This window comes from Pelmatolapia mariae, linkage group LG10_11 (genome assembly GCF_036321145.2).
Source record: "Pelmatolapia mariae isolate MD_Pm_ZW linkage group LG10_11, Pm_UMD_F_2, whole genome shotgun sequence".
NCBI lineage: Eukaryota > Metazoa > Chordata > Actinopteri > Cichliformes > Cichlidae > Pelmatolapia > Pelmatolapia mariae.
Genome location: NC_086236.1, coordinates 52,602,447 through 52,618,350, shown reverse-complemented (window position 1 = coordinate 52,618,350; position 15,904 = coordinate 52,602,447). Strand labels below are relative to the sequence as shown.

Here is a 15,904-nt window from a genome sequence, read left to right as displayed (position 1 = left end):
ATCAAGCTAAGGCTCTGCTGTTTTTAAGAGAATGTACTGCAAACAGATTCACATGATTCACATAAATAAATGTTTGTTATTAATATGCGGGCAAGTGTGAGAGCAGAAGCCTAATTTTATTGTTACCTTTCGAGTGTGTGCATCCCTACTGATGATATTTAGATGTGAAAAGTTACAAAGATGAGGCATCTTAAAATAAATAATTCAAAAAAAGCCAGAAACATGGTAGCAAAAACCCTTTTCCACCTACACTGGTTCTACTAACTGCAGGCAGGAGTCATGCATGAAACCTTTTTTGCTTGGAGAAAAGACAAAAATAGACAAAGTACGAAACTTAAGACTTCTGTGCAAAGGTTGCTACAAAAAAGGTTGTACTTATTCTGAAGCTCTGAAATGATCATAACAGAAAACTGACGTGTATTCACTTTTTTTTTTTAAACAGGATTCATTGATATGCAAAACTTTCCAACTGGCCATAGTCTGTACAACAACTGATGACTGCCAATATATTGTATGCACAGTGCATGCAGCTATGCCCCGAGGCTGCACACACCATTTTCGACGAAAGCAATCATGGGAGGGATGCTGCGGATTAATAATACAGAATTGCATTATTTTGTTTTAAACCGGACAAAACCAGGCAAAGGACGCTTCTGTTTGCGTTAAACAATTACAAATACACTACTAGTACACGGCCATTGTGCCTTCCGCCCATAAAACATATTTCCTGACACTGCTTTTAAGCACCAATTGGACAATCAGTCAACTACCAATTAGTTAGCCATTACGTTGTCTCCAGGTTCTGTGAAAGACAGAAATTACTATAACCCAGACAGCAAAGTGATGTACAGCTGACTTATATACACATTCTTTGGATGTGTGTAAACTGAAACAAATCCAACTGGATTTGTTTCAGTTTGGTGATCCCTCACTTGCCCTTCTGAACTAAATCAGGAAGCAGACTGGCTGTTTGTTAGAAGTAATGCAAGCTCTAGCCATGCATCTCTCTGATTTGTTCAGATATCCACACAGATGTGGTGTCCCAGATATTGATGATAAACCAATCAGCAATCAATGGATCAAAGCTGCAAGCAGGAAACTGATAAGGCAGTTTCCATATAACTTAACTAGCTAGCTGGATTCATTAAACTTAGAGACAGAAATATGCTGAATGACACACGGACAACAATAACTTTGATTAAGATTTTTTTGTTGTTGTTGTAAGCTACATGTTCCTAACAGCTACAGATTTCGCTGCCGGTTCAGTTTGCCCAAAAAGGAAATGAGGTTTGAGTGCCATATCCATGCGTCTCCACCAAGAAAATGTAATGAAAAGTCAAAGGAGGTGCAGCTCTTCTCTTTATGGAGCTCCATGAAGCATTTGTACCATGACAGATTTTAAATAAGTAACCCAAATTCATAACTGTGGTGCGTCGCTTCATAAACGTTCCCATCCAGAATGAAAGACTCAGATTAACGGCGCTCCAGTTGCATTTTAATGAGCATATGTAAACACAAACAATCAAGCTGTGGATATTTTGCACTCTCAGCTTATCTACAACAATGAAACAGAGAAGGGAGCACTGAGCAAAGACACCATCACAAGCGCTCAGGATTTACAGCTCTGCCTGGTGCACACTTTTAACTCCATCAAAATCGAAGGTAATCGGCTATTTTAACATGATTGTGCGATTAGAGTTTAATAAAAGCATTTTACAGGCATGCCAACTTTTTAATTACAGCTGTTGGAAATGACTCAGTGAAAGAAAAAAAAGGAGAAAACCATTATTAAAACACACACGAGTAAAGCCACAAAAGCGTTCAGGGATCTCTGACAGGCACACAGGAACCACTTTACATCTCGTTCAGCAGTTTAGCCGAGGAAAAATGCTTTGTTTCGTATTCAGCAAAAAAGTGAATGAGATCTTCTAGTGTTTGAATTTCAAGATGGCATCTTTTTTTACAGCTATTCCGAGCATACCCGTGTCATCTACTGTGCTGACACAGCTCCCAAAAGATGGAGGGCCGGTTTGGTTTAATCATCCTCTCAATCACAGCGTGAAGATCAGACACAGTGTAAGGAGACACGTGGACGTGACAGCGCCCAACACATTATCCTATCCTAACAGCCTTCTTACTTCTCAACAAAAAGTTTACACTGTAAATACATTCGTTCGTGCTGACACATTGCCCCCCCCAAAAATCTTGGTAATTTACATTTCAAAGTGTGACAATCAAAATGTTGCAGTAATCAATATTTTACCAGGCCACTGGCAACTTTTCTTTTTCAGTTCAAGTCGAGACTTCAGAAGAAAACGATGACCAAATCTCTAATCTCAGGGTTTGTTGCCACTAGTATTAATTCCCATATGGGACCAGTGGGTCTGTGTGTAGTATGCAAGTCAAAACCAGAGTTCGCAGATGAAAACCTTTTTCAGAGCTGTTATAGCTGATCAATCCTGACCAGTTTATTGAACTAAACCAGCGGTCCCCAACCTTTTTTGCGCCACAGACCGGTTTATGCCCGACAATATTTTCACAGACCAGCCTTTAGGGTGTCACGGATAAATACAACAAAATCAAACCAGTAAGGGTACCAAAAAAAGAAGATTTATTCATAACACACGGGAAAAGACCCAGGCAACCGAGTTAATTATAAAAACGACAAAAAAAAATAACGATAAAAACCTTGAAAACCATAAATTTCACACCCGAGCCTCAACTCTCGCGGCCCGGTGGTTGGGAACTGCTGAACTAAACCTTAATGAACCTCTCTGAACTGAAGCACTCTTGGATAATTTTATTAAATAGTTTTCCTTTTTTTTCTTTTCAGATTATTTTTATTCAGTATCAGTTTATTTATTTTTACGTGATATTCTTGGGAGTTTTTTTTTTTTTTTACTATGGATGGGATAAAAAAAACCTCTTGTTATATACACTGCTCAAAAAAATTTAAGGAACATTTGAGGGAAACTGTAAACAAATCATAGCTTAATGGGATAAAAAAAATCCTGCTGGATATCTATACTGATATGGAGTGTGTAATGTGTTAGGAACAAAAGGACGCCACACCCTTTGACAGATATGAAATAGTCCTGTGTTTAAAACATCTCACTCATTAAATTCTTTGACTTTTGTTCTAGAAAAAGGCTTTCCACATGGATATTTCGTCGTACACTGATACGCTTCCTGTTGAAAAACTACATTCATGGGGGCAGCCATTTCTCCACAAGACCTCCCTTGGTTATTGAGCTGCAAGCTCTGAAAGCAAGCCTGCACATTACAACCTTATCGATTGAAAATGCACTATTAGAAATCCTGGGATTAATTATTCAAAGGGAATTAATTAGCACTTTCAGAGGGAGACTGAATGAGCTGCTGTGAGTAATCAACCCAACACGAGAGAAACGTAAACCAACCCGGAGCTGTGAAGCGTAACACACGGGATTGAAACATTAAGAGAAAGAACCAAAAGCATTCTGCTTCATGACACCTAAACCATTTTACATAATAGCTTAGCAAGGTGACCACTTCTACCTCCCATTCAACATCAAGAAAAAGCCAGAGCGATAAATGATTTATGCAGACCGTACACTACCACACGCCACATTAAAAATACAAAATGTACACACAACCGAGGGCTACTGTAAACTGGGCTTTCTAAATTTCCCGCTGAGGCTGTTTACACTATCAGCATAGAGTTGTTAAGTGGAAATACAAACTATATGAATATGAGCTCAGATACTGTATCCAAGATGAGAGACTGCAACAGACAAAAAAATAAAAATATTTTTTTTGGTGATTTTTGACCTGAAATCAACCATTACCTTTCTTCACGTCAAAGTCATGTGTGGATCATAGTGGAACAGAAATGTCAGCCACTATCAGCAGAAACCATTTTAAAATGCCGAGATTTCCCTGTGTGTGCGTGTGTGCCTGTGTGCGTGTGTGTGGTTTTTTATGACCAAATAAGAATTGATCAAAAGTGACATTGTGCCGACCTTTTGGTGCTGAACATCTTGGCAGAGTCTTCTTTCTCCTGCTCAGAGGCTTTGGGAGGTCAGGGTTTGATGCTGCCCTTTGAAACCTGCAGGAAGCACACAAACACACACATGAGTACAAAGCAAAAAGACAGAGGCAGGGGACAGAAGGAGATAACGATGAGATTTTCAGCATCGCAGTCGAGCCCCCCCCCCCACCACCACCACCACCAAGTTGTCTGAAAGCCTTGGCCACGCTGACCTCAGCGGCCTCCATCAGCTGGCCTCCGACTGAGCGATTCAAATTGACTGGGCATGGCAGGAGGGAACAAGCAGAGCAGAACTGGGCCAACATGACAAAGACAATGCATGGAGTCAAATGGCAGCTTTAATAATTATTTGCCTTACCCCGCCACAACAAAACCCATTTAAAGCAGAACGGCATTAATTTGCACTGAATCTCAACTGGAACAACAAGGAACAACTAAAGTATAATTAAAAAGGGGAGGGGGGGGCTATAATTATCTATCTCTGTATATCTTTCTTGACATATATATATATATAAATAAAAACACCCATCTCGCCCCTGCGGGCGGTTTTATCCCTCAAGCTCGGGTCCTCTACCAGAGGCCTGGGAGCTTGAGGGTCCTGCGCAGTATCTTAGCTGTTCCCAGGACTGCGCTCTTCTGGACAGAGATCTCCGATGTTGTTCCCGGGATCTGCTGGAGCCACTCGCCTAGCTTGGGAGTCACCGCACCTAGTGCTCCAATTACCACGGGGACCACCGTTACCTTCACCCTCCACATCCTCTCGAGCTCTTCTCTGAGCCCTTGGTATTTCTCCAGCTTCTCGTGTTCCTTCTTCCTGATGTTGCTGTCATTCAGAACCGCTACATCGATCACTACAGCCGTCTTCTTCTGTTTGTCTACCACCACTATGTCCGGTTGGTTAGCCACCACCATTTTGTCCGTCTGTATCTGGAAGTCCCACAGGATCTTAGAGCGGTCATTCTCCATCACCCTTGGGGGCATCTCCCATATTGACCTCGGGACTTCCAGGTTATACTCGGCACAGATGTTCCTGTACACTATGCCGGCCACTTGGCTATGGCGTTCCATGTATGCCTTGCCTGCTAGCATCTTGCACCCTGCTGTTATGTGCTGGATTGTCTCAGGGGCATCTTTACACAGCCTGCACCTGGGGTCGCCTGGTGTGATAGACCCCAGCCTCTATGGATCTTGTACTCAGAGCTTGTTCTTATATGTATATATATATACATATATACATATATATATATACATATACATATATATATATATATGTATATATATATATATATATATATATATATATATATATGTATATGTATATGTATATATATATATATATATGTATATGTATATATATATATGTATATATATGTATATATATATATGTATATATATGTATGTATGTATATGTATATATATATATGTATGTATATGTATATATATATATGTATGTATATGTATATATATATATATATATATATACACACATATATATATATAGCCTCTGCTCTTTTATGTAAAGGTCATCAGAAACTGTGGAGGATGATCTGGAGTAAATGAAGATAGGGTTCAATAATTAATGCCAAGGTCTATACAGGCCTCAGTTCTCACCCTCTGCAGTCTGTAATGAGACGAGTGGAGATGAGCAAAAAAAGGAGGGAGGAGCAGGGAAGCGATTAAAGGGGCCACCTCAGTCCTATCTGGCCTCTCTCGCCCCTCTATCACTCAGACACGCGGGCATGTGCGAACATGCACATCGACTCATTTATAACAGCTGAAGGGTGTTTCCTCCGTCGTACACGTTGGCGAAGAGCAGCGGGGTGTTGAGCGAACAGGCAGAAAGGTTAACAAAGTAGTGTGACACTGGAAACATCTGATAATTCATTCAGGTGACATGGAGACAGTGGAAGTACCCGAGTCTGTGACTAATCTAAGGCTGCGCCGCGGCCAACTTTGTTCCTTCCAGGATTTGTAGACGCTCTGAGCACGGGCACGAAGCCACGAGTAAAAATGATTCTTATTATCATGTCTGGCAGACCGAGCTTGCAACAACATTATTTGAGACAGCGTCCAGTTAATTGCTCTGACAGTGTAATATTTTCAAATGATGTAAACTTCTATAATGCAATTAAGAAAATGAAGGATGAGACTAGTGTCACTGTTAGAAGCCAAGCAAAACAGACAGTAATTCAGATAAGGGTAAATTCTGTCACCGGGCTTCCACAGCATCAGAAAGTGGCTCAAGAGCTTCACATGAAAAAGGATAAGGATCTGTAACCATCCCAAAGATTCAAAGTGGATATGTTAAAGCCTGCTGAACTCAGTTCCCCAACCTGCTGCTGGAACCACAGTATAAACGGAGTTATCACTTATTGCATGTCCCAAACATGACAGCGTCACAGCACAGAGTGTCATTTTTACTGGTTGTGCACATCCCACATCTTGTAATATGGTGCACGCTGCAAGTTCTCCATGATGTGATACATAAAGGTATGAATTACAGTATGGACAGAGTTCACTGCTAAGTATATTTGACAAAGCTTTGGAAAAATCTCCACGACTGCTTCGCTTCCTGTTTCATCTTGTTCTGATTCCTACTACACTATTAAACCTGTGATTTTTTTCTGAGCAGCAACAAGCAACAACCATTGTTTAGACCACTGGAGCAAGTGAAGGGCACATCCAGTACAACAGCAAATGATGCTGAGTACATTATGTCAGGTAATGGCACCGTGTTGGCTATAATAGGGATACACACGAAACCTACACACTGCCTAAAGCACATAAACAAATTTGGGTTAGGCTGAGGTCTATGTAAGATGGCAACTTGCCACAGCTGAAGCTACCCAGTGAAAGCAGAGTTACAAGAGAAGCTTTTGCTTGTCTGCCTTAACTGCCTTATGACTTTGAGTGACACCCCACTTTTCATGTATAGGGTTTAATGTGATGTCGGCCCAGCCTTTACAGCTATAACAGCCTTGAATGCAACTGCTAAGCCGTGAAAACGTATTCCAAGAAGCTCTTTACGCCGTTGTTCCCAGTCACTTTCACTTTGTTATAATACCACTAACAGCTGACAGTGGAATATTTAGTAGTGAGGAAATTTCACGACTGGACTTGTTGCACAGGTGGCATCCTATCACAGTATCACGCTGGAAGTCACTGAGCTCCTGAGAACAATGCATTCTTTCACATGTTTGTAGAAACAGTCTGCATGCCTAGGTGCTTGATTTTAGACACCTGTGACCGTGGAAGTGATTGGAAAACCTGGATTCAAGGATTTGTAAGGGTAAGTGAATACTTTTGGCAGTATAGTGTATGTTAATGGGAAATATGCCAGTGTGAAAAAAGCTGAAATCATCCTTTGACAACCTACTGGGACTTGAAAACTAGCACATTTAACTTTGTTACTCATTCTGCGCGGTGTCGCTGCAATAGGAGAAAATGAGTTTGCAATTAGAGACGAATATTAAAATTACACGCTCACTTGTAAACGTGAACACATTTCGTCCTGCCCACGGCCTCCTGAATAAGCCACCAAAAAGAAAAAAAAATCTGCTGGGTGAAACAGCACGGCTAATGTCAGTTTGGAGGCAAACTAGCCAATTAGTCTGTCAGCTGCAGCTCACTGAACAGCATATAAACACACCAGAAAATGTCACTTCAGCCTGTTTAGATGCTGGTGTGGTCCTTATTCTTCAATCCCATCGTCTACCCATGACTCGCAGAACAACTTTGTTTACTTTGTCTTCTGTTCCCCTGCTGGGACTCAGCCTGTTTGCTGCTGCCAATCAAACGGAGGCAGACACACCTACCCAGCTGTGGAGACACAAAGAGAAAGTTTCTAATAAAAAGCCAGCATCTTTTTCTCCCCTTCCTTTCTTTCATATAGTTTCTTTTAAACAACCCAACTTTGGACTGCATGCTTTTAAACTGACAAAATGTCAGTCTCACATTGGTACGAGTAAAAAGGTTGAGATAGCTCAAGCCAAAACTGTGTGGTGACTAATGCTACGACAATGCATCAGTGTTTTTTCTAACAGCTGTACTTCCAAAACATTTCATACCATAAACGCAGCAGGTGGACACTAATGAGATTTTGAAAAAAAAAAATCCTTACCACAAAGGGTTGCAGGTACATGCACAGTGAAAGGCAATTATTTTCAAATATTTCATTTCATTAAAGCGAACTGTTTATCTAATTTGAGAGAAAAATTCAGAGCCCAGGGAATACAGGCAGATAATTTCAAAGAGTCCCACAATTGCCTTTCCCGTTGCTGTTAAAATGTGACTCATCCTCGCATTCGTCACAGTGTCGCAGGGCCTTAAAATGATTACAGAGCACCTCACCAAACCCTGCGCTGCCCTCAGAAAAATAACAAACCGCCGAGCTTTCAAGGGTCGACAGTGAAAAGACAAAAACTGAAAATGTTAGATTTTTTTCTAAGTGTGAGGCCAGCTTCAAAGCCAGACTAATAAGTGTCCTTTTATTTAAAGCAACATATTACAAGAAAAGAAAAAGGATGCCAGTATGAAATTCAGATAAGCATTAATTAAAATGGACCCAGCATTTCTGTTTTGTGAGCCGTGAACATATTGAATATCTAAATGAAACTCTTTTTTTTTTGTATTTACATTTTCTAAAGCCTGTACAGACCACAAGCTTTCTTTAGTGATGTGCACATTGCTGATGATGTAGACCCTGTTGTTGTCACTCAAACACCAAACTAAGGCCGGCACAAACTGGTGGCTGGCAACAATTGTTCTTCACCAGGGGAGCTAACAATTATGTCCCAGCAGTAAGAGTACCAAATGTGCGCTAGGAGAAGGAGTTCTTTTTACTGAACCATGCAAAGACTTACTGTTATCATTAGCAGATTTGATTTTGTATCAGTCAACAGCATCAAATTTCAAATCAGTTTCAGTACAGCTTTAAAGATAACTGTAACTGTAATAAATTAATTGAATATGTGGTGTTGATTTATTAAGAAGTGCAGATAAACATTACTTAGTCTTGGGGTATGTAAATAAGGAAATCACCAGTCATTGAAATGAGACGTAAGTTTAAAATAGTTTATTAGGCAAACTAATAATAATAGAAATTATAATTTTCTTTTGTACAGACCTGTGAAATATTAAGTACAGACACACCCATAAACAGTACATAAACGATGGAGGTAGCCACTTTGACGTCATTCAATTCAATTCCAATTTTTATAGTGTCAGATCACAATAACAATCACTTCAAGGCACGTGATATTGTAAGGTATCGGCCCTACAATAATACAGAGAAAACCCCAATAATCAGAGGACCCCCTGTTAGCAAACACTTGGCAATAGTGGGAAGGAACAACTCCCTTTAACAGGAAGAAAAGTCAGTTTAGGCATGAGAGAAGAAAACTGATAAGTAACATGATACATAATACCAATGTGAAGCCATAAGCCACAAAATTGAATGAGACAGCAAAACAGTTGACACTGTCTTTTCTAATAGGCCAATATGAGTCAACAAGGAAGACAGTGATGTTCAGCTAACACACTGTAAGTGATGATCATGGCGTAGACCTTTTACTCACGTTAGCTAATTATAATATTTAGTCTATCGTTATCCAAGATGAACATATATGCTCTTAAAGGTTAGCTTTTCTTCAAGTTGATAATGCCACCATAAGAACCTGTAGCCACATTAAGCTAAATTCACTAAAGATTATTAGTGTGGATATTTTCTTTCTGCACTGCCACCAGTGCATGAACAGACACCACAACAATGCAAGAATGGAGCCATGTGGTTTCTCCTGGCATGAGTGGACCTCATCTCCTTCTATCTCTATGGCCAGAACCGTGTTTGAAAATGTTTTCCTGCCGAGCTTCATTAAGTCAGCCTTGTGTTTCAGCTTAATTGCCATGCAGAGCATCCTGACAAACACTATCAGCATCCAAGCATGTAATGGATTGAGGCGAATCCCTCGGACTGACAGCGGGACAGCAGGTATCCCTACTGCTCAGACCTGCACTTCTGCTGAAAGCCGCCGATCGTAAACCATCAATGACACGGTGGCGATGTGTTCGACATAACACAGGAAGCTTTAAGCTTGGGGGCTGACACAGCCGCTTTACAGAAAACAAAGATGAGCTAAGCACGTTTTTCAGCACATTGTTTAGACAGCCATCATGCCAAATGGTTCCCAGCAAGGCCACAGCCTCACTGTATCAAATCCATTCTATTGTTAATGCAAACTCTCCATGACACTTGCTCTGTGCTCTGATGAGATGAAAAGATAAAGACATGAGCCAACATGGTTCCTGGATAAAATCCAGAGTGCGAGCAAGAGTAGTAGAGGATCGATCAGGGGCAGGATTAGCTGGGCCAGCATGCAGCTAAATCAGTAACAGCCACAAAGATGCACAGAGGAAAGAAAACAACTCAAGCACTTGCCACATAAATACAGCAGGTATTTTAAGCACTGCACGTCCCTGTTCTTTTTCTAGTACCTCAGAAACAAACACTTCTGCTCCATTCATATCAGAGATAATATGCTCATTTTGTTTTTGGTCCTTTTTCAACTCCTGATTTGGACATTTGACTTAAACACAAGGCATAAGTGTATGAACAGCATGTCTAATGTAAGCTTAATGATATGGTGAGTTAAAATCCAATTTAGGCCAACCAAAATTAAAATCTAAGTACAGTAGCTGCAGTGGCATTTCAATCAAGGCCCGATTTGGTGCAGTGATATGACTCATCTTCCCTTCTGCTCCCCTCTCTGGTCCCTCTGGCTGTCCCATTGTCTACATCTCTCCATTGTTTAAATCTCTCTCACCCTCTGGTCCCTCATTTCTCCTTTTTCCCCAATTCATTTTCTTGGCTGTCTGGCGGCGCACGCGGAGCCTGATTGCAGTACGTTTCCTGAACTAATAGGGGTCACATTAGCCTGGCAGGAAACACAATCCTATTATGGAAATGCTCAGTCAATTACTGGGCAAGGAATAAACACCCTCTCTGTCATTTCTGACTATCATATTTGTGTTGGGCTAATGGTAGCAATACGCCGGCTGTTATCTTCTCGATGGCGTCTTATCTGCATTTCCTGGAGGAACACAGGCATATGTTTGAGGACTGCGTCATTGCTGGAGCTACGCCGGATCTGCCTGCATGAGAGCTTTTCCCCTTCAAACCAAACATCTCCACGAGAATTTTTCCAGCCACTCGCCAGCCGTGAGGGATAATGGAGTCATTATGTTTCATGTTCATGTAATAGCGCTCCATTATTGATGCTAAAAGTGACAACTGATTGTATCTGATTCTGAGTGCCTTTCACTTAATTAATCATATTGATTTACACCAAAAAGATGAAAATATTATAGAGAAATAATTATTAAGCTAATAGCTTTGACATGTTTAAAAGCTCCCTGCTGCTAATACGTTTGAGCTCTTCAGTTTAATTTAACTTATTCTACCCTATAATACAGCACTGGGAGTCTCATTGTAGCCTGAATTATAACGGATACGTATTTCAAAGACACCATGCTCTGGCTCTAAGCTAAACTATGCTTATGAAAATCCAGCTACAGGGAAATATAGCAGGTTATAAATGTTTCCTAAATTACTGCTTCTCTCACACACAAGTTCACACTGGGCAAGCTCTTTTTTTTTTTTGTTTTGTTAGACTTTTGTCTGGCATGAGATGTCACAAAAACTGCACGGAGGAGCAAACTAACGTTTTATTACAGTAAGATAGTTCTGAATTGCCACAGGGCTCAAAAGCAAAATATATGCTTATTTGGCTAGTACATGTGTGCTATGCCAGAAGAAGAAGACTCAGAGAAGGAATAAAGTGATAATTTGGGAAATTAGTTTCATAGCCAAAGGACAGCAGATTAGATTCATACCAGTATCAGAACTGCGTTATGCATGAAGCGAGATTTCAGAGGCGGAGCACAGTAAAAGTTGTTCATTTAAAATAGCAGATATTGCCAATATTGAGATTTTTGAGTGAGTAATATTGAGTAAAACCCCCAAATACTGATATATTGATCATATTTTTTTCTATATACACACTTGAGCTGCACAAGTAATCAAATTTTAATCTTGATTAAGATTTTGACTTGACTCGAGCAATACCGAAAGTGTGTGCTCCACCAATAGAACTCAAAGCAAAAGCAAATCAAGCTCTCCCTAAATCACCCCCTGATCATGCACCAATCACAAATGTTCCCTGCACCACATAGCTTGAAGTTTCCCGGACCAGTAACACCACGATAAAGACAGATGTACAGCAACATTCAAATGTCTGGCACAGCTCTCCTTCTGCATGTCCCCCTTCACTACATCCGTGAACCTCCTCTTTGGTCTTCCTCTTTTCCTCCTGCTTCAGCTCCATCCTCAACATCTTTTGTCCAGTATATCTACCATTCCTCCTCCAGCGCATATCCAAATCATGTCACTCTAACTTCATCTCCAAAACACTCAACCTGAGCTGTCCCTCTGAAGGTACTCATTTCTAATCTTGGTCATTCTGGTCACTCCCAATGAAAGACTTCACATCTTCAGATCTACACCTCCAGCTTGGCCTCCGGTCTTCTTGCCAGTGCTACTGTCTCCAAACCATACATCACAGCAGGTCTCACTACCATCTTGTAAACCTTCCCTTTCACTCTTGGCACTTTTCTTCGGCCACTCCACCATCTTCCATTCACCTCTTGTGCACCGTCCATTACTTCTGATAGTTGATCCCCGGTATTTTTAACTCATTTTACCTTCACTACCTTTGCTCCTTGCATAGTCACCTTCCTATCCATCTCCCTCTCATTCACAAAAAATGTATTTAGTCTTGCTTCTACTTACTTTCACTCCTCTTCTCTCCAGGGCATACCTTCACCTCTCTAAGCTCTCTTCCACCTGCTATCTACTCTCACTACAGATCATAAATTCCACTGCCCTTCCTCCTATATATCTCCATACCTCCATAAGTATGTCATCTGAACCAACCTCCTTTCCACTCTCTTCATAGTGCCCTCACTTCCTCCTTATTAATCATCTGCACTGCCTGATTTAATAACTGTCCTTCATCCATCCTCACATCATCATGCACTATTTAGAAATACTTGAGATTTGATGATGATGTTAACCAAGAACAAATCATATCCAAAGCAACAAAACTAACTTATACAACCACCTGGAAACATCACATTGCAGTACAATTCAAGCATGAAGGCCAAGAAGAATAATGGCTGCTAATCAATCATTGAACATAAGCTCAATGCGTCCACATATCCATCCAGCCCAATGATCACAATTAGAGTTGCATTCCTTTCGGCCAAAGATGCCAAAAGATGTGAGATAAAAAGGGAAACAGTCAACTTAAATATATGACATAAAATTATTTTTCCAAACTGGCAAAACCTGCAGTGTATAAAAAATATCACAGAGAAAACAGAGAGGAATCTCACATCTCTCACATGCATCCATGAAGTACAATAAATGGATCGAAAGGATGTGAAAGCAGTGTTATATTTACATTACATTTATGCCACTTAAATCAATGAATAATCACGACAATAATCGAGAGAATCATTTTCGTATACTTGTGTGGGGCTAATACACACATGCCCACATATATAGAGAGATAAAGTATATTGTTGAGTTATATCAAGAAGCTGATGGGGTTATGGTTCATTTACTTTTGACCAGTAAATTTCACAAACTACTTTGCAATTTACTGTGAAAACACTGCTTGACCTCGTACTAGTTTGCTCAGTTGAATCATAGTCAGCTAAGTGGCAAGTACTGCAAACTAAATTTCTAAAATACAGTCTTTTTTCATTTTATTTGTTTTGGCATTATATTCTGCTAAAAAGAAAAAACTTGCACAGGAGCTGCAAAGAAACAGAGAAAAAAAGACAAAATCTTTGCAGCAAATTGGTCAAGACTGGAATATAGTTGGCCTCATTGGTTGGTTGCAGCCCCCCAATCATATGCTTGAATCAACCTAACCATTTTTACCTATCATAAAGACTTAAATGGTCACTGAAAAGATTGATTTACAGAAATAGTGACAAATATTGACATTAGAATCAGAATCTCTTCTGATTTCAGCATTTACACAAAATGAACCTCTGCTTTCCTGGGTTGATCTAGTTCTGCTTTTTGTGTGTGGGTGGGGGGAGGGGCTTCACATGATGACAACAATTAAAATAAAAAGTATAAATAAAAAGAGAAAACCTCAGCTTTCCAGCAGTCTTGCTTGTGGCAAGGTATGTACAGGAGCCTAGAACACTGTCAGTTCGAGTTAAGGGCGTGCATGCATTTGGGTCGGGGACGGCTCCCTGCTGAGTCACTTCCCTGCATGATGTTAGGCTGACGGAGACAAATGCCCATAGAGTGTCAGTCAAAAGTGACCCCATCCCCTTTGCTTTGATTCAATTAGCTTTCCAGCAGTGTCCCAAAGTGGAACCAAAGGCAATGTTCACTCAACTTAATCAGATTTTAGTTTGCTGACGGCATTGTCTTCCTCCCATCAAGTTATGTGGGGCCCGTTTGGTGATGTATGTCATCTGGCTGTCACATTGTCACTCCATTCACGGGTACGGGAAAGGCGCTCAGGACGTGCCCTTAATTTACCTGGACAGCTATTACTATCATCAGCGTTGTCATTAAAGTAAGATTTGCAGATTCATCAGAAAATGTCAAACTGAGTAAAAAAAAAAAAAAAAGACAGAGCAAATGATTCATAGCTGTCAAATCACTTTGATGGAAATGCACTATAAAACTATAAAATATCCTAAAGAGTGGTCCCACCCTCTTCTTTATCCTATCCATATAATCGCCAATGTGGGTCACAGGGTGGATGCAAAACGGGCCAAGCAGCCTGAAAGGAGAGAGGAGGCTGGTTTGCTGCTCTTCTAAAGGGAGGAGGAAACATGAGGGGGTCACAGGGCTGAGTTCCTGTAGCTTAGCGTGGAAAATCCTCTTTAATCCTCCAACCAGTCCCATGGAGCTGTTTACTGTATGTACGTAACGCTATTATGGAACCCAACCAAACACCCCCCTTGTGTAAGCTACACCCTTTGCTTCCTCTTCATGCCCTCCCAAATGTTCACCTGTCTTTTTTTTTATTTGTTTTTTTTTTGTTTGATGTTTTTTCTTCTTATGTTTTTTTTTTTTAGATTATCATCATTAGATAGTGAGATAAGAGCGAGGGAGCCAGACATAAGAATCGCACAGGGAGTGGTGAGAAAAACAAATCAGCCTTCGGGGTATTTATACCAAAATGAGGGAGGACTAGAGGGGGGCCACTTTATGGCCTGCAGTGTGGCTGACTAATCACAGTTTTCTTTTAGATACACAGTAAACTCATTATAGATAACATAAACCACGTCTAGATGTAAAGAGAATTTATTTCTAGCAAAGTGCATATAAAGCATCAAGTGCCATGAAAGCGCCGTCCTGTTCAGGAGATTCCTGTTTGTTTGGAAAACAATGTTTTAAATTATTTAAACCCACCAAGCTCCATAATGGAAGAATGTATTTTGTGAAAGCTTAAAATGAATTTTCAGCTAGACTCCTGGAATCACATTACAACAGAAGGCAACAAATCATCTGTGTCACTGCCTTGTCATTATCTAATAGTCTTGTTGTGGACTCAGGACCATCTCCTTCCTTACCCTGTCTGTATCCCTCTGTTTATGCTCTGCAAAACCACACTTCCCTATTCTTCCAATGCAGACTGCTGGTACAGTACACCGAAAAAACTGAAAACACAGTATACAATGTGAGTGCTTGCAAAATAATTTTAAAAAAAAGCAACCGAAAAAAGTAAGCAGGCAAAAATGTAATTCCTTTTTAAATATATCCACATTTAGCTAATATGTCTG

The 15,904-nt window shown here is 40.4% G+C and overlaps 1 protein-coding gene across 1 annotated transcript in view; it reads right to left on the bottom strand.

Annotated features, from left to right (window-relative positions):
• oxr1a (oxidation resistance 1a) overlaps positions 1–15,904 on the bottom strand; it is a 169,768-nt gene that overhangs the window by 146,509 nt on the left and 7,355 nt on the right. The window contains exon 2 of the mRNA XM_063487689.1: positions 4,002–4,087. Within this exon, the coding sequence (XP_063343759.1) occupies positions 4,002–4,018 (17 nt within the window). The 5' untranslated portion in view covers positions 4,019–4,087. The remainder of the gene's footprint in view (positions 1–4,001; positions 4,088–15,904) is intronic.